Source organism: Myxine glutinosa, chromosome 10, assembly GCF_964187855.1.
Source record: "Myxine glutinosa chromosome 10, kmMyxGlut1.1, whole genome shotgun sequence".
NCBI lineage: Eukaryota > Metazoa > Chordata > Myxini > Myxiniformes > Myxinidae > Myxine > Myxine glutinosa.
In genome coordinates this window covers 18,528,672-18,548,131 of record NC_136270.1, presented here as the reverse complement: position 1 = coordinate 18,548,131, position 19,460 = coordinate 18,528,672, and the positions used below count along the sequence as shown (strand labels likewise).

The 19,460-nt window shown below is 49.9% G+C and overlaps 1 protein-coding gene across 11 annotated transcripts in view; it reads left to right on the top strand.

The window, feature by feature from the left end:
* Positions 1-19,460, top strand: part of SEH1L (SEH1 like nucleoporin) — a 130,676-nt gene that overhangs the window by 61,280 nt on the left and 49,936 nt on the right. For 9 of the 11 annotated variants that reach the window (XM_078785394.1, XM_068127002.2, XM_078785395.1 and 6 more), the window contains exons 4-6: positions 11,648-11,794; positions 12,031-12,242; positions 13,938-14,036. In XM_078785394.1, coding sequence (XP_078641520.1) covers positions 11,648-11,794; positions 12,031-12,242; positions 13,938-14,036 — 458 coding nt within the window. Of the gene's footprint in view, positions 1-11,647; positions 11,795-12,030; positions 12,243-13,937; positions 14,037-17,862; positions 18,722-19,460 lie in introns of those variants that run through there. The other 2 variants (XM_078785398.1, XM_078785393.1) reach the window with 2 other exon arrangements.

The window sequence follows — 19,460 nt, the reverse complement described above, 5'->3', positions numbered from 1 at the left end:
GCCATGTCCGCGTGTGCAATCCCTATCGCGCGGCGAATATCGTGAGCAAGTTCCCCGATGGTCTCCTGGGGCTTGCGTTTACGCTGCGCAAGTTGAGCTTTAACAAGCTCGCTTTGCTGCTCGATACCGAAACGGTTAATTAAAGCCGCACGGAGAGCTGACAAGGTGAGAGCACCCGGTGGTAAAGCTGTCAGCACCTCCGCCGCCGCACCGCGCAGCGCCCCTACCAGGTGTACTCCACCTTCGTCCGGATTCCAACCGTTGCCTTTACACACGTACTCAAACTGCGCCAGGTACGCCCTCAAATCGCTTTTGCCGTCATACGGCGCGAGTGGGACCTTGTGGGCGCCTGAAGATCGGACCCCGCGCGTCACTCCTTGCGGGATCAACGCGGGACCAAACCGTTCGGGCTCCCACAGTACGCTATTCCCGGGGGGCTCGCGCGCGCCCCCCGTCCCTCCAAACACCACCCCTCTTGGTGTCGATGCCTGGGTCGCCCTTCCGCAACCCGCTACCCACTCCATACCCGCACATTCTTGCTCACCAGCACCCCCCTCACTCCCCATAGCCAGACCTCCTTGTACACCTCCTCTTTCCACACACTCCGGACCAGTCATACACCTCACTATTGGTCCCTCACGAACACCCGGGTCTAAATCAACCCCCAAGCCGACTGAAGCTCCCCTCACATCATATACATTTCCAAATATATCGCCACTCACCTTGACACCTCGTCTCCGCACCTCCTCTGCCACCTGCAAACTCTTTATTTGGTTAGTGAGCACATCATCACGATTCGAGCACAGACCTTGTACCAATTCCATTACCTCCTCCTTTATTTCCTTTTTAGTTTCCCTTCGTCTCTTCTTAATTTCACTCACCCCTTCTTCCACCTCCTCTAATTTTTCCTTTACTTCCTTCATCTCCCTGTGCGCCCCCTCTATCTCTTCCTCTAACGCCACTTTAACCGTTTCTATGTGCGTCCTCACTTCTCGGTCCTTCGTCTCCATTACTTCTGTCACCTCTTCCAACTTCTTCGTCAACCCCTCATGTACCATCTGACATTCCTTTTGTGTCGCTATTAATTCGTTCTTAATGTCTTTTTGTGTCGCTTTTAACCCCCCGATTATTGCAGTGTTCTTTTCCACTTGGTCCACTAGTTCCTTTTGTCCCACTGTCAGCTGTTCTACTCCCTTCGTCAGACCCTCTATGCCCCCCTGTAACCTAGCCGTATTATTCCTCACCTCTTTCTCTATACGCTTTTCGCCTCGCTTTACCTCCTCGCGTACCCCCGAGACCTCCTCACTTACACCTCGTCGTATAGCCTCTTTCATCTCCTCCCTCTCTTTTGTAGATGCCGCCCTCATCTGTCCCAATTCATCCCTCTGAGCATCCAGTTTGGTTTCTACCCCGATTTTCACCTCTATCTGCTCCCCCATTTGTTTAATTTCTCGGGCGGATTGCTCCCCTATCTCCCGCAATTTGTCTTCCATCCTATTTTCCAACCCCATTAACCCGTTTTTCACCCCCTCTAACTGATTCTCCTGGGCAGCCATTCGATTTTCCACCCCCGTTAACCCATTCTTTACCTCTTTTATCCCGTTGTCTAACCCCTCAAATTTATCGTCTAACTTCCCAAATTTCTTGTCTAATCCCTCAAAATTATTGTCTAACCCCTCAAATTTGCTGTCTATCTTCCCTATTTGGGCACTGGTACCCCTCGCTTCGTCCCTCATTACCCCCAATTGCTCACTCCGAGCCCTCGCTTCTTCCCTCATTACCCCCAATTGCTCACTCCGAGCCCTCGCTTCGTCCCTCATTACTCCCAATTGCTCACTCTGAGCATCCATCCGGTTCCCCACTTGTCCCTCCAATCGCTCACTATTAGCCCTCATTTTGTCCCTCATTTTGTCCATAAGGGCCCCGATTTGTAGCAACAAAAGGTCCGAATCCAACGGCGGCGCTGCTACTGTCGCGGGCGCGGTCGCCATGGCCATGTGCGAGGCGCCATTTTGCGCGCCCGTAACCTCGTGCGCGAGAGCGCCATTTTGTGCGCCTGATACCTCCTCAACCACATTGCCAATGTTCTCCTCCTCTCCTTCCCCCACATACATTTCCCCGAGGTCCTGGGTCGATTCCACCCCGTCTATCTCTAGCTCACCCACCTGCATCCGATCGCCTTGACCAGCCATGGCGCGATTTCAAAATTCGGGTTTTGCTTTAAAACAACACAAATTTCCAGCAGCTTGTAATTTTGAGCGCGTTAAGCGCGCTTCGGGCCTCGTATCTCACTCCCGACACCAATTTGTTACGGTCCGCGGATTAGATGTTATTTTTTACCGAGCGGTGGTGTAACCGCGGCCGAACAGTTTTTCCCCGACTAAAACCCGATTCAACCCAAACGTTGGCCGTATCGCCCCACCGCTATTCAATCGGGAAAAGACTAAGACGACAAATGCAAAGAGGAAAAGGAATAAGACGAGAAAAGGGTTGAAAATACTACTAAATTTATTTACTATTTACAGGCTCAAAATAACCAAGGAGAAGGAAAGATAATAAAATAATATACAGAAGCTTTTAGAGACACAGGGAAAATACTAGCTTATCTAACAGGCTTACTTACTACCCAGGACAGAACAAACAAAGACACTGACTCACGCGGGGAATTGCAGAGTGGATTGCTGGAAGGAGGTGTGTGGCTGGAGGGGGGAGGACGGCACGGAGCTGGCTGGAGCTTGATCCCGCACGGGACGTCGGGCTGGACCTCGACGGCCGCTGATGCCACCGAGCCTGTCGTGTGCGCGGAGTCACGGGTCGGAGCTGCTTGTCTCAGTAAAAACGCATCTGCTCTGGCGACCCAGCTCTTTCTTTGGACTCAGTAAAAGCGCAACTCTCTGACGACCCAGCTCTTTCTTTGGACTCAGTAAAAGCGCAACTCTCTGACGACCCAGCTCTTTCTTTGGACTCAGTAAAAGTGCAACTCTCTGACGACCCAGCTCTTGTCTCCTCCCTCCTTGTCTCAACTGCTTGGGGAACGCCCCGCCGGCGGGTTATATAGGCCCCGCCCCTCAACCTTTGCGAACCTCCCCCAAACGTTCTTCCTCCGCCCTCTCAAACCAAACCCCTCGTGCTCAGTTGGTTGTTCGGGGCTGGCTCACTCCTCCCCTCTATGACGAGGTGGAGACACGCCTTTCTTCCCCAACCCTGCCTCGTGGCCAATGGTGGTTGAAGAAAACCGCCCAAAATGCAGTTGGCCATTGAAATGAAATGAAAGGGGATCTACTCTTATTTCACTTGGTACAATGGAGTATTTAAGTTAATGGGAGACACAGCCTTACCCTAAGACACATAATAAGATATAAGCTATCGAACAGGGGTATTCTATGATTGGCTGACGTGTATGCTTTATGGACTAATTACCGAGACGCCCTTTTTACCTTTATACAACTCTGGAGGCAAGAGGGGCCATATCCAACCAATGGTACACAGCAGTTTACCACAATCCAATACACACAATCAAAAAAATGCCATCCTCATATCCACAACAATATATATATATATATATATATATATATATATATATATATATATATATATATATATACATACATACATACATACATACACACACACACACACACACACACACACACACACACACACACACACACACACACACACACACACACACACACACACACACACACACACACACACTGATGCTGTCTGTCTGTTCTACCCTGAAACACGGAAACGCTCCTCGGACAGAACAAATTATTAAATGAAAGTTGCTTCAAATTAATCCCAACCAATGAGAAAGTTATATATTTTTTTCAATCGGACAAAAAATTGAACCTGGGCGGTGGAAAGCAAACAGACTGCTGCCTCAATCGCTCCCAATTTTTGTCCCCCGTCGCACAGCGGAGCAAAAGGGGGACTATGGTTTTCCCCTCCGTCCGTGTCAGTCCGTCCGTCTGTCCGTCCATCTGTCCGTGCGTGCGTAAGCGAAGGACCGCATTCGAATTTGGTGTGTGGGTGCAACCCACGTCAAAATCCAAGATGGCCGCCGCCATGTATGTCTGATGCCATGTATGTCTGAGCCTTGTGAGCTGAATATCTTGAAAAATAAGCGAAGTACCAACTTCTAATTTGGTGTGTGGGTGTATCTAGGCATAAGGAAGAAGGCTATTGAAAATTTGGTCGCCACGTCAAAATCCAAGATGGCCGCCGCCATGTATGTCTGGCTGACGTGTATGCTTTATGGACTAATTACCGAGACGCCCTTAGGGTTGCGCGAGGGCAACGAACCTTGTGAGCTGAATATCTTGAAAAATAAGCGAAGTACCAACTTCTAATCTGGTGTGTGGGTGTATCTAGGCACAAGCAGGAACGCTGTTTAAAATTGAGTCGCCACGTCAAAATCCAAGATGGCCACCGCCATGTATGTCTGAACGTTGAGATGAATATCTTGAAAAATAAGCGAAGTACCAACTTCTAATTTGGTGTGTGGGTGTCTCGGCATAAGGAAGAACGCTATTGAAAATTGGGTCGCCACGTCAAAATCCAAGATGGCCACCACCATGTATGTCTGAACCTTGTGAGCGGAATATCTTGAAAAATAAGCAAAGTACCTGTGATGAAATCGTCATATGCAATCGTCATCCAAGTTACGACACGGATGTTGTTCGCCTCATGGCCGCTACGCGACCCTTTCGCGGTTCCTATATATATCAGCGTGGACAGGAGATGTACATCCATAATCGAAATGTAACTCTCTCTCGCTACTCTGGGCTTCCCTAGAAAGGTAACGACTCTGCTATAAATATCACAAGCTCACTTATAGTTATACTACCTGTACGCACCTGTATGCAACCGTTGCTACTCATGTGATGCTGATTTAATGCCTGTTGCTTGAATGTATTCTTTTAGGAATGCCTTTGGATCTAAATGATATTAAAGCCTACCTAGAGGTCCAGTCGTGTCAGAGTTCGATTTTCACGACATTTAATATCATTTAGATCTTTGAGATCGCCGGATGATGATCGTGGTACCGCCTCGCGGAGCCGACCCTCAAGCGGAGGGATCTGCGTCGGAGTTGCTCCTTGGCTCAACGCGCGGCAGAATAACTTTGCGGCTCACGAGACCGAGCCCACCGCTCCGTGTTACAGACCAACTTTCTCCTGACATCGCTCGGAATCAACCCACGCTCCCGCACTGCTCGCTGCGGCGCTACGGAGAAGAACGCCCGGCGGAGGACCCGTCGAGCTAGCTCCAGCGACGGAGCTCCGACTCCTCTCGCCACCGGTCTGCCTCACGAGGGCCGGATACGATGGGGACCTCGCAAGCCTTCTGCGGGACCGCGTCGTCAAAACGCAGGCTGCTCTCCTGTAGGCCCGAAAGCCGGAGCAGGCATGACTCCGGCACAGCACCTGCTGAAGGAGGCCACTGGGAAATGACCTGGGCCGCAACCCCCTGTCGGAACAACGGACCCGCTTGGAGCCGAAGGTATGAACCTCGCCTCGGTTACTCGAATCGCTAACGGCTCCGTCCGAGAGAACCATCCCGCTTCCGGAGCTCCCCCGCAGCCGCCGCTGCCCGGCCTACCCGGTATGCAAAACGTTACTCGTGTGGACATCGGCCGCATCCTCGCTCCGAATGCCGGCCCGACAGGCGACGTGTCACCTGTGCTCCACTAAGGCCCTTTTGCGAAAGGTCTGCAGAAAGGCCGCTCGGGGCACGCATTCCGCTGATCGTGATTCCGTGACGAGCGGAGATCAGCGGAACATAGAGCTCACGACCGGCTCCACTCCGACAACTCGCGACTCTGTGGCCCCTCTCCTCCGCGTGAATCACGCACTGCTCGTCGGAATCACGCCGCGTCTCTCTCACGACCGGCTCCACTCCGACCACTCGCTACTCTGTGGCCCATCTCCGCCGTGCGGATCGCGCACTACTCGTCGGACTCACGCCGGCACGACCGGCTCACTCCGACCACTCGTTACTCGGTGGAACCACCACCTCCTCCACGCGAATCGGGGCCTCCATTCTGATTCTGAACACCTCCTCGCCGCACGTTGCTCCCGCACTCGGCGTGGCCCACGACGATCGGCGTGGCCCTCGATTCCGTTCGTTGCTCGGAATCACCTCCTACTCGCCACACGTGGCACCCATCGCGGCCCTCTCTGCGTTGCCGGCGATTCCTCGCTGCTCGTCGGATCCCCTCTTACACGCGAATCACGCGCCGCACCGTCGCTGGATGGAATCCCTACTATGCACGACGCGCCCGTTGCGCGCGCCGCATCTTCGCTGGATTCCTCTCGCCGGCCCCACTGAGTAGGGGATCGCCCGGAAACGCCTCAATGGAGGCTCGCTTGGGCCCTGGCGAGGACTCGTCGCAGCACGGACGAGTTTCTATGGACGTCGAGCGGGACCTTCATAGCCTTTCACGACACACGGGCATATGCTTCTAATGGTTGATCGTATACCTGGCTACCATGTGTATTCTATAAGTGATCGTCCTTTGTTTTCCTTGATTTGGTGTTCCCGATCTTCAAACGGCGTATTCGTTAACCACCTGCGACCATTGTAAAAATGCTGTGCATGGAATGTATGTGGACCGTATGCTTTCATTCTTCTTTTTCACACCCCGCGTTTCACCCAATTAATTTAATTTGATAAGCTGTTGGATTGCGTTTATGTGGTGTAGAGCAGGCTTGACGGACCGAAAGGCCCCTCTTCATCCTTCATGCTCAATGCACCTCCAAATGAGATGCTACGTCAGGGCGTTGTATGTGTTCGCTCCTTAGACCCGACAGCCAGGCAGGCGGGGCGCTGCTTCGGGTCGTGCGGTCTGTCGCTGCCGGGCGTGCTCGCCAACTCGACTCGGCCTGCTCGCCCCTCGGCTCGGCGGGCTCGCCCGCTCTGGATCAACGGGCCGAGACGCGGCTTTCGGTTTCCCTCGTACGCGGTGCGCCCTAGATGTTGCTTTCGCCGTCGGCCGGGTTCGTGTGCCGTGTGCCGATCTCGGGCTCGCTCGGGTGTTGCTGCGCCCTAGATGTTGCTTTCGCCGTCGGCCGGGTTCGTGTGCCGTGTGCCGATCTCGGGCTCGCTCGGGTGTTGCTGCGCGCGACTCCGTCTGGGGAGGCCGCTCGGCTGGAGCTCGCCAACCCGCCCGACCCACTTGTTGACGTCATCGACTGTATCACGCGTTCGCTTTACAGCATCTTTGACGCGTTCGCTTCGCGGCGTCATTAGCGTAATGGCGTGCTTCCCGTGATCTCATCGGGGGTTCGTTTGCCTTACCGTGTACCTTGGTGACTGCGTACCCATTGTCCTTTACGTAACGACGTGAACAACGTAACGCGGCGCTCCCTCAGGGTCGCGCGCCAGCACCATTTAGGGTGTACACGGTGACCTCGTGACATTGAGCGTCGCGCCCGACTCCCTTGACCGCATGCTCGTCCTTGACTCTGGGCTCGTTGTTATCGAACAGAGCTCTTGCCTCGTACATTTCGAGACTGCGAGACGCCTCGTCTGATTCCAATCTCCCCTCTGCCCCAGTCTGACTGTGACTCATCCTGACCCAGACTGTGAAGGCCGTCTGTCTTCGGTATGCAGCGCGCTGCAGCCACCTCCTTAACAGTTGTTTTGTCTCGTGTTTTGTCTACCTCGATGTTCTTGCGGTTTGTGGATAGTATGTCCAAGGGATATGACCATGTTGCTAATCTGCCGCGCTTCCTTGAGGTCGCGCTGGTGGATAGTCTTCTGGGTACACCGTGACCCATGGCCCCTGCGACCCTTCCTCGACATGACCCCCCCCCCTGAGATCGGGCCACCTCGGGAAGTTCTTGTTGCTCGCTCCGGGAGCCGTCCGGTATTCTTGTTGACTTCGGTATGTTGACCATAGATGGTCGATCCGAGCCATTCCATGTGTTACCATGGATGCCTTTGTGTCTTTGAGCGTGACTTTGAGTCCATGGATGGTCGATCCGAGCCATTCCATGTGATGAACGGATGGACGATCCGAGCCATCCCATGTGTTGAATGGATGGATTGGTCGGACATCTGTGGATGGACAGCCCATCCGGGGAGACCTTGCGTCCGTGGATGGTCGATCCGAGCCATTCCGCGGTCCGGCTGGATCCGTGCCATGCAACGATGGCGTTAACTGGATGGATCCGGGATGGCCAATCCATCCGGGACATCTAGCATGACAATCATGACAATCATGACAATCAATCTTAACGATCCGGGACGACGCTGGGACAAATATGGTTTGTCCAGCCGGGGCTCTCTCGGTCTGCCGATCTTCTCCGATCCTCCGCGCGCTGTGCTGCTGGACAAGCTTGCCATATGCATCCCGGAGGACCTGCGCGTTTCGCTGGAGAGGCGCGTCGTAAATGCCGGTCGTCCAGGCAGCCTTCAGAGGCCGCTCGTGTCTCGTGCGATCGCTGCCAACGGTAGATTCGCGTGCCGCTACATGAGCTTGTACAGCGTATGTACCCTTGGGAGCCAAGGCAGGTACAGACCTACTATAATGGTCTTCCTGTAGTGGCCTCCTGTTATGTAATCTTACTTACTGTTGAGGTTTACTGATTTACTGTTGAGGTTTACTGATTTACACATCTTCCGCTTCGACACCTCTTCCTGAAATGTGTTGCCCTGCGACGAATAGACATGACTTACTGAATTACACATCTTCCACACCGACACATCAGCCTGAAATGCGTTGCTTTGCGTCGTATGGACAGCCGCTCTTCGTCATGGCACACCTTATGAGCTGCGAATCGCAAAGGGTACACTTATCTACTCAGACTACCCCACTGGAAGACTACTGCTACCCACGGGCTCAACGTCTTCTCCCTGGGATGACCACTGCTTGCTCGGTCCGATATCTTCTTGACTGGGACTTCCTCCTCGACACATCTATAGCTGGGGATTGATTGCTAACCAGGCTAACAGGCTGAAACGCAGTAGCCCTGCCATCGGGATTGATGGCCCCTTGGACGTCCGACCGGCCGTGACATCTTTCAAATGTATTTCGTTCTTTGCATTCCCACGTGTTCCTCTGTATGAGTCTGCTGTTCTTCACCGCCGAGTTAAGATCTAAGCGCGGGGAGAATGTGATGAAATCGTCATATGCAATCGTCATCCAAGTTACGACACGGATGTTGTTCGCCTCATGGCCGCTACGCGACCCTTTCGCGGTTCCTATATATATCAGCGCGGACAGGAGATGTACATCCATAATCGAAATGTAACTCTCTCTCGCTACTCTGGGCTTCCCTAGAAAGGTAACGACTCTGCTATAAATATCACAAGCTCGCTTGTAGTTATACTACCTGTACGCACCTGTATGCAACCGTTGCTACTCATGTGATGCTGATTTAATGCCTGTTGCTTGAATGTATTCTTTTAGGAATGCCTTTGGATCTAAATGATATTAAAGCCTACCTAGAGGTCCAGTCGTGTCAGAGTTCGATTTTCACGACAGTACCAACTTCTAATCTGGTGTGTGGGTGTATCTAGGCATAAGGAAGAACGCTATTGAAAATTGGGTCGCCACGTCAAAATCCAAGATGGCCGCCACCATGTATGTCTGAACCTTGTGAGCAGAATATCTTGAAAAATAAGGGAAGTACCAACTTCTAATCTGGCGTGTGGGTGTATCTAGGCATAAGGAAGAACGCTATTGAAAATTGGGTCGCCACGTCAAAATCCAAGATGGCCGCCTCCATGTATGTCTGAACCTTGTGAGCGAAATATAATATCATAGTTTAGGAGTCGCGGAAGGCGAGAGAACGAGGCCATTCGTAGGGTTCGAAGATGGTTTATTGTAACAGCAAGATCCAGCACACTAAACTCGAACGGAAGTCAGCATGCTTATATAAAGCCAAAAGCCCTCTTCGGAGGGCGTGGCTCCGGCAACCGCGCGTGCGTCACGTCCGCACAACCACAAGTCCAACAGGCCCATGCACGTGTATTATGCCCAAATAAGGTAATCACATAAGGTAACCGCCACATGCGTCCCCCCAGAATGCACTCCACGGGCCTATGCGTAGGCTGAGGCGACCGAGGGGCTGGTCAAGTCCTCGGGGGAGGCTGCCGAGGTTCCTCGCGGGCCTCCCGATGTTGCTGGTGAAATCGAACCGAGCCGCGGGTGGAACAGAGCCGGGCCGCGGGTGGAACAGAGCCGGGCCGCGGGTGGAACAGAGCCGGGCCACGGGTGGAACAGAGCCGGGCCACGGGTGGAACAGAGCCGGGCCGAGGGTAGGCTGCCGAGGTTCCTCGCAGGCCTCCCGAGGATGCAGAGTCGGAGAAGTAGTTGCAGCTTTGGACACGCGGGCTGTAGCTGTAGTTGCGCGAGGGCAACGAAGCGGCCGTGCCGCTAACGTCAGTGCGCGCGAAGGCGACGAAGCAGCCGTTCCGCCAACGTCGGTGCGCGCGAAGGTGACGAAGCAGCCGTGCCTTCGGAGGGTCTTGGAGTAGGCTCGCCCCTCCGGTCGTAGAGGAGGAGCCGAGCTCGGTGCGCGAACCTCATAGTCATGGCCGTCGTCGTTACCGAAACTCCAGCATTTCGAAACTGCGCCCGAAGCCGTGCGGGAGAAGCCGGCGTCACCAGCTTAGGTGGCTTCCCTGGCTCGGGCGCGCTTGCCGTGTTCGTTCGCAGCCCCCGAATCCGTTCGGGGGCAGTCGGAGGTCACCAGTTTAGGTGGCTTCCCTGGCTAGGGCGCGCTTGCCGTGTTCGTTCGCAGCCCCCGAATCCGTTCGGGGGCAGTCGGAGGTCACCAGTTTAGGAGTCGTGGAAGGCGAGAGAACGAGGCCATTCGTAGGGTTCGAAGATGGTTTATTGTAACAGCAAGATCCAGCACACTAAACTCGAACGGAAGTCAGCATGCTTATATAAAGCCAAAAGCCCTCTTCGGAGGGCGTGGCTCCGGCAACCGCGCGTGCGTCACGTCCGCACAACCACAAGTCCAACAGGCCCGTGCACGTGTATTATGCCCAAATAAGGTAATCACATAAGGTAACCGCCACATGCGGTTACCTGCACATAAGGTAACCGCCACGATAGCATGTTTTCTGCGTCTTCCACTTTGTCAACTCACATCACTTCCCCGACGGGGGACCGAGGCGTAACGCTTGTTTTTTCTTGTTTCTTTTCTTTTTTCTTTTTCCTGTTTTTTATACCGTGGTATTTCTACAATGGGCTTCTGCTAGTATTGTACATTCATTTTGGGAAGATGAAGCCTGCTCATTCCATCAAGGCAATATTGCTAAACAGGTGCGTTTGAAAGTTCTTTGATTGTCTACCTCGTACACCTTTGCTTCTTTAATCTAATTTGCCAAAAGCTTATACGAGTACATCACATTTACCTTGATATTGTTAAACTGGTCACAATTTACCTGAGTTTGTGTGCTTTATGCTGATTCCATGATGTAGAAAGATTCTGTGTCATATTTACATTGTTTCTGTAATTAAATATATAAAATAAATGTTTCCTATTATATTTTATAATTGATAAATTACAGGTGCTGTAATTTATAAAACTCTGTTGTTTGTACACTCGACATACACTACACTGACAATATGACCAGAGCCTCCACTTCCTTTCCCCCACACCCACCAACATTTTATCTCTTTTAGACTCATTGTGGTTCAGTTTGGCGTGTTACCTGGGCCCATCCTGAGTTTGGCCAGGTGCTTGCCTCGTGCTCATCTGACCGAACAGCAGCCATATGGGAGGAAGTTGTGGGTGAATCTACTGACAGACAACGCAGCCAGAGTCATTGGGTATGTGAACAACAACAAAATAAGATTTTGTTAATGTTAAAGTTTCCAGTCACGGACTATATAGTCTTAAATAGAAGAACTGCATAGATACAAAAGTGAAGAAATTGTCGGCACCCTGGACAAATTACAAATTTCTCCCAAAACCCACAAGAGGCACCGCACTAGCGGCACAGTAATGATGCAAATTAGCAACCACGAGCTGCACACAATATAATGATGATTATTTCATTGTCTAGGTGAAACGCACGACTCTGGTGGATAGCCGGACGTCGGTGACAGATGTACGATTTGGACCAAAGCACCTGGGGTTGGTACTGGCGGCGTGCTCAGCTGATGGCGTCATAAGGCTGTACGAGGCACCGGACATCATGGAGCTGAGTCAGTGGTCTCTTCAGCATGAACTGTCATATCGTCTCAGTTGTTCCTGCATTTCGTGGAACCCTTCTTGGTTAGCTTCTGTTTGATTGTTAGGTTTTTTCAGTGTGTGGTATAGTTTGGATTTGACTCAAACTCTGATTTTCAAATTCCACTGTACTGTACAACAACACAACACAACAGGCATTTTAAGGCCATTTTCCCTGCTAGAGCGGGGGCTAGCCTTGCGGGCCCCATGACAATCTTCTCCATTTTGCCATATTTTCTGCATCTCCCCTTGTTAACCCCCTTGCCCGCATTTCTTCTTCCACCACCTTTAGTCAAGTCTTTCCTCAGTCTTCCCCATCCTCTACTTCCTTCTACATTCATTTCCATCATTCTTCTCAACCAGTCACTTTCATCCTTCCTCAACACATGACCAAACCATCTCGACCTGTTTCTCCACACAGCATCAATCACAGGCTCTATTCCCATCATCTTTCGCAATTCATCATTTGTCTTCCTCTCTCTCTCAACGATACTCGGCACATCCACCGAACCATTCGCATTTCCACCCTTTCCAGACTTCGTTGCTGCTCTACATTCATTACCCATGTCTCGCTCCCATAAATCATAACACTTCTCACACATGCAGCATACACCTTTCCCTTCAGCTTCAACGACACTCCCCTCCTCGTCAGCACGCCACTCAGTTCCCGAAACTTCTTCCATGCACATCTCACTCTAGCAACGTTACCAAGTCTGATCCACCTTCTCCATTCAGCATGTCTCCAAGGTAACAAAATGTTTTCACACCTTCCAGCTTCACGCCGTTTCCAAGATCCAACTCAACATTTCCTCCATCTGCAGTTCCCTCTGTGCACACCTTACACTTGAATGTAGCTGCCACACTGGTTAATGACCCTCTCAGACCACTACATTTTTGATGAACCCACTCGGCGCACATTGTACATTGAATGGAGTTCACTCCAACACCCTTCCTGCACACAGCACACGGCCACTTCCCAGTTCTTTCCACCTCACCACATGCTTTACCACATCACTGTACTGTGATTTATATTATTCACATATCCTACATTTTTAAACATGAAGAGTGCTGGTCTTGTTCTTGCTATACTTGTCCTTGCCGTCATCAAATATTTCAAAGTCAAACAACATGGGTTGGATAGAAAAGTGATTTCAGATTTTCAGATGATTCCACAGTGTGCATTTTCTCAAAAATGTGACGAGGAACAAAAGTTTGCTTTGGTGAAGTAAAACCTGGAATAGTCCAGACAGATGTCTGAGCACTGCCCTTGAGAGCCATTGCTCATACGGAGAAACGTAGTAATTGATGGTTGAGAGTGGTGTGATGGAATGGCGGTAGTGAGACGAGGCTGAGCAAAATAATTTTTGATGTCTTGCACAAATTTTGCTTTGAAATGTGAAACATTAGGCCTTTTCCCACTTTCAACTTTCATTCTGTGTTGAAATTTACACAGATCCAATCCATGTCAACTATGTGTAAGTTTCAACACAGGTAAACAACACATCATGTTCACACTTGCTATACGCGAACCCAGTATTTGCGCTACATGTGTAACTTTCAAACACATGTAATATGCACACATTTAAAACTGCACACGTTGAGCACGGGTCACAGTGTGCGCGGCCAGGCTGGCACAGTCCCATGCTGCATTGTGCCAAAGCGACAAATAGCCAAACAGGAAGTGGTCACCAAATATAACATGCGTGTTTTCTTCTCTCCCACTCCATCCTCACGACTCAGCTTCCGTGGCCATCCCCCAATGTTAGCAGTGGGCAGCGATGACTCCAGTATCTCAAGTGGAGGGAAGGTGCAAGTGTTTGAGTACAATGAGAACACAAGGTGTGGAAAAACACTTTTCATCCAGGGTTTCTTTAGCTCCAACGGCTGGGCTGTCTGTGTGGCTGTGTATTGGTCTGTTGAACGGTGTGAATGATATTTCCCTTGATTGTTCCACAGCAGCATTGCAGGCACAATATTTAAATGGGTTCAAAAGCAATAAATGGGTTATATCAAACTAAATTATGCAATTTGGTGTCTGTTTGTCTGTCTGTCTGACCACGATGCATTCAGTCGTTACTAATCCAATCTCAACCATACCTGCCAGGTAGACGAGCAGTGATGCAAGGTTGTCATGACTTAATTTGCCTCCCTCCCCAAGGGGGTTTTCTGCTTTGAACGAACTCCATGTTTGGTGTTTAAATAGCTTGACGTGGTGTTTCATGGGGCACACATACCTGACATAAAAATTATTTTAACCACAAACTGCAATGTTTAGTGCTTTAGTCATTTCTGTCTAAAGTATGATTACCTTTTTAAACAGTCGTTACTGTTGTTTAACACTTAACTGAAAGAAATTTGTAGGAAATCTGATGTCCTTGAGGCATTTTATGCTTAGAGCGTCATCCACAAACTAAAGTATCTGAGCTGTCTTGACTTAAGGGAGCACTACACTGAACACAGTAAAAACAACACTGAATCACAGTAATGCACTTTTTGATAAAATGTCTTGATTGAAAATATGCAAAACTATATATGTACATGTTGCTTGATATATGAACATTACATTGGTATACATTACATAGCATTATATTATGCATGGTTACCATGGTAACCAGATGCATACAAATGATGAATTACCACTTTTCAGCTTATATCTTCTCTATGACAAGTCCATTTACGTTCAAACTTGGTACATATATACAATACTAGGAAACAAACATTTTAATTGATGCATTTGTATAATTGGCATTTCGTGTTGCCATGGCAACCATTAATCGTCCAATGAGAATTGACATCCTTTAAATTAAAAACCCAAGGTCATAATACAATAAAACTCTATTAATATCTTTGTTGGGTCATTATCAATATCTGTGCCAAATTTGAAGTGAAAAGAATTAAGAATTCCAAAGTTATAGGGGAAAATGTAAACTAATATTATGTAAACACACATTTGCTGTAAGTGGCCATTGACATCAGGATTCCGTTTCCTATACATTGAAATTACAATTGCGTACAATGTTTTTCCATTATTTCATGAATCTGGAGTTCACTTTGCAAGTTTTTTCATTCTTTTCACCCTTGTACTTGTATGTTGATGGACAAACGCCTCTCCAAACTCCCCACTACCATATGTTTGGCCTTCTTCTTCAATAAAGCTTTCCTCCTTTTTTCTTTTTGCCTTTGAAATATTTTCCCGTATCTTTGTTTCCTGAACGGAAGCTTTCCTAGCAGCATCGTACAAACTTTTTTTGTCTTTTTTTTCTGCTGCTGCCTGTGTGTATAGTGCCCCCTTAATAGGCCTCCAGGTAGGCCGCTAGCAAGGCTGCAATGACCGATGGCTAATAAACATGGTTAAATTGGTCTTCACGCATGAATGGTGTATCCCATTGCTTGTCTGTTTTTTCTAGCCATCAGATTAATATGTGGACTGTATATGGATTGTTTACAACTTGTATATTTGAGGCATCTTATGTAATTGTGCAGAGTGATGTGCAATATTGCCTTCAACACCGTTTTTTTTGTTTTTTTTTGTAAATATATACTGAATCGAGGCTCACGAAAGAGTGAACATTTACTTCACAAACAAATCAACCAGACAAACAAATATATATAACAAGAGGGAGCGGAAGACAAGATGGGGAGAGAAGGGGAAACACACACACACAACATTTGAGACAAGGGAGATGTGTGGGAGGGAGAGGGCTTGAGGGGAGGAGGCGTGGGAAGGGGGTGGGGGGGTGGGAGAGGTATAAAACACAGGGACACCAAGAACTTCCAGGAAAGAAGTTGGTATTTCAAAAAAGTGGAATTGGGGTGAAATTAGCCAGAGTAGAAAAGATCAAGGTTTTGGATGGGGGAAGATAAGAGATGGTGGTGAACAGCTGTTTTAAAAACATGGAGGGTGGAGTGGGATTGAAGAGAGTGAGGGAGTTTGTTCCAGAGGTGGGAGAAAAGAGGAATGAAGGAGTGAAGGTGAGCAGAGAGTCTTGATTTTGGCAGTTTAACCATAAGAGGGTTGCAGGCAGATCTTGTGCGACCTGTAGGAATATTTGCGGGACAGAGCCCAGAGAGAGCTGGGGGGGTGGGGGGGGCAAGGCCAGAGAGGAGTCTGTAGAAGACAGATAGACCACCAACCTGCCTGCGGTGAGTGAGTGAGAGGCCCTTGGAGTTAGCTTCATCGCGGGAGATTCCAATGATTCTGAACGCTTTGGTTTCAACAGCATGAAGACGAGCTAGGTGTGAGGCAGGAGCACCAGCCCAGAGGGGAGAGCAGTATTCCATTGAGCTGCGGATGAAAGCCTTGTATGTGGTGAGGAGCTCAGGTGTGCCAAGGAAGGACTTCGCACGACAGAGGATGCCCAGTCGGCGACTGGCTTTGGAGGCCAGATTTGAAATGTGGTTTTCCCAGGAAAGATCATGGCAGATAGTGAGACCCAAAATCTTGAGTGACAGAACTTCTTGGAGAGGATTATTCAGAAAGTGGATGGGAGGGTTGTCCAGTCGGTCTTTTCGGAGAGACATCGTAAGAGTGTGAGATTTGTCAGGATTGAAAGACATGTTCCACTTGTTTGCCCAGTCTGTGATTTTGTCCAGGTCTGCAGAGAGTGAGGAGGCTGCAGACTGCCGATCTGAGGGATGAAGAATGGAGCGACAGAGAGTAGAGTCATCAGCAAAGAGACAGAGAGGATTTTCAAGAGAGTCAGAGAGATCATTGATGAAGACCAGAAAAAGCACAGGGCCCAGAACACTGCCTTGGGGAACTCCAGCCTGAACAGGAAGAGGAGATGAGAGAAACCCATTCAGGGCCACACGTTGACTACAACTAGAAAGGAAGTCCTTCAGCCAGCCATGCGTGGAGATTTCCATGGATACCAAAAGAGGAGAGTTTGGTGAGCAGAGCGGGGTGCCAGACCGTATCGAAGGCACGTGATATGTCAAGGGAGACGGCTCTAATTTCCTGTTTGGCATTGAGGACCTACATCCATTGTTGAGAAAGCAGAAGCAGCATGTCCAGAGTAGAGTGACCAGGTCTGAAGCCAAATTGATGATCAGAGATCAAGCCATTGGAGAAGAGGAAAGATTTCATATCTGAAGCAATGATGGATTCCATGACTTTGCTGATAATTGGGAGAAGGCTGATTGGTCTGTAGTTGCTGGGATCTGTTTTTGCACCTTTTTTGTGCAAAGCGGTGATGTTGGCAGATTTCCAAGCAGATGGCAGATGACCTTGAGCAAAAGAGAGGGTGAAGAGAACAGAGAGAGGGAGTGAAAGAGCGGAAGAACAGGATTTTAGGACCGGTGGGCTGATGCCGTCAGGTCCAGTTGCAGAATCAGAGTCGAGGGTTGACAGAAACTTTTCCACCTTGTCAGGAGGAAAGGACACGGAGTCCAGGAGCAGCCGTTACAGCCCAATTGTTACCTTTCTTCAAAGCATGACCCAATTCCTAATGGTCGCTAGCCTTGTTTAATACTCGCTTGAGGATTTTTTTTTTTTTTTTAGAAAACTGGACATACTTGCACATGGGCGGTGTATAGGCTAAGTCGCTGGTCTGAACACCTACCGGAAGTAAAAGCTATTTTACCCAGTTATCCAATTCCGTCATGTCGTGGCCAACTTCTGGTAACATTCATGATCAGATTTCTCCAAACATCCCTATCCTAACAGAGCGGACAAGCGTGATATTAACAGAGCAGACGAGCGCGATGCTGACGGCGGACGAGCGCGATGCTGGCGGCGGACGAGCGCGATGCTGGCGGCGGACGAGCGCGATGCTGGCGGCGGACGAGCGCGATGCTGGCGGCGGACGAGCGCGATGCTGGCGGCGGACGAGCGCGATGCTGGCGGCGGACGAGCGCGATGCTGGCGGCGGACGAGCGCGATGCTGGCGGCGGACGAGCGCGATGCTGGCGGCGGACGAGCGCGATGCTGGCGGCGGACGAGCGCGATGCTGGCGGCGGACGAGCGCGATGCTGGCGGCGGACGAGCGCGATGCTGGCGGCGGACGAGCGCGATGCTGGCGGCGGACGAGCGCGATGCTGGCGGCGGACGAGCGCGATGCTGGCGGCGGACGAGCGCGATGCTGGCGGCGGACGAGCGCGATGCTGGCGGCGGACGAGCGCGATGCTGGCGGCGGACGAGCGCGATGCTGGCGGCGGACGAGCGCGATGCTGGCGGCGGACGAGCGCGATGCAGGCGGCGGACGAGCGCAATGCAGGCGGCGGACGAGCATGAGGTTTTTATCTTAATGTTGTTACCTCCGCCACTGAAGGTGGATGGAGGTTATGTTTTCACCTTTGTCTGTTTGTTTGTCTGTGAACAGGATATCTCTAAAAGTTGTGGACAGATTCGGGCAAAATTTTGTGCAGGGACGAATGACAAGGACGAATTGTATGTGACAAGGACAAATTCGATTTTGGTGAAGATCTGGATCTGGATCTGGATCTGAGAATTTTTAAGAGATCAATCACCATGTCAACATTGGGGGGGGAAAAAACGATATATAGCACGATATCTCAAAACGTTATGTAAGGGTTCGGACGAAACTTGTTGGGCAGGTTGGTTGGGTGACAACGACGAATCGATAAAATTTTGGTGAAAATTCGAATACGGATCCATATGTGAAACTTTTAAACTTTTAAGTGATTCTTCACTATTGAATGATAGGACCAAAAACTATGTATAGCATATTTCAAAAGGTTGTGGAAGATGTATGAAAAACCTTGGTGGATGAGTTGGTTAGGCAACAAGAACAAGACTATTACATTTTGGTTTAGGTCTGAATCCAGATCTGGCTTATCAATGGGATACAAAACATAAACTATTCAACCTGGTGTAGGTATGCGCTCTACTTAGTGCTGTTAAATAAGAACCTCAGTAGGTATTATCACTCTAAGAGGGCAATCAATCACATGTTTAATAAACTTCTTTAAAATGTGTGGTACTGCCAAAGCAGTTCCTGACTTTTTTTTATATGTACTTGGACTAAGGCGCGTAATAGAACACACACACTCACACAGATGTACTGACGAGACCAACACTCCCCTTTGCCGTTGCCTTTCCTGTTGTCGTATTAAGTGTAAGAATTTGTTTTTTGTTCAGGGTGCTGGCAATATCTTGTCTACTCTTCACAAAAAGCCACCGTTGCATCTAACGTCCATCAACTAATGCCAGCAGGGGAGATGGACAGTAACGTATATCTGAGTGATGGGACACATACTGATGCCGCACCCTGCATGTGAAACGTCAAGGTGACAGTTTATAGC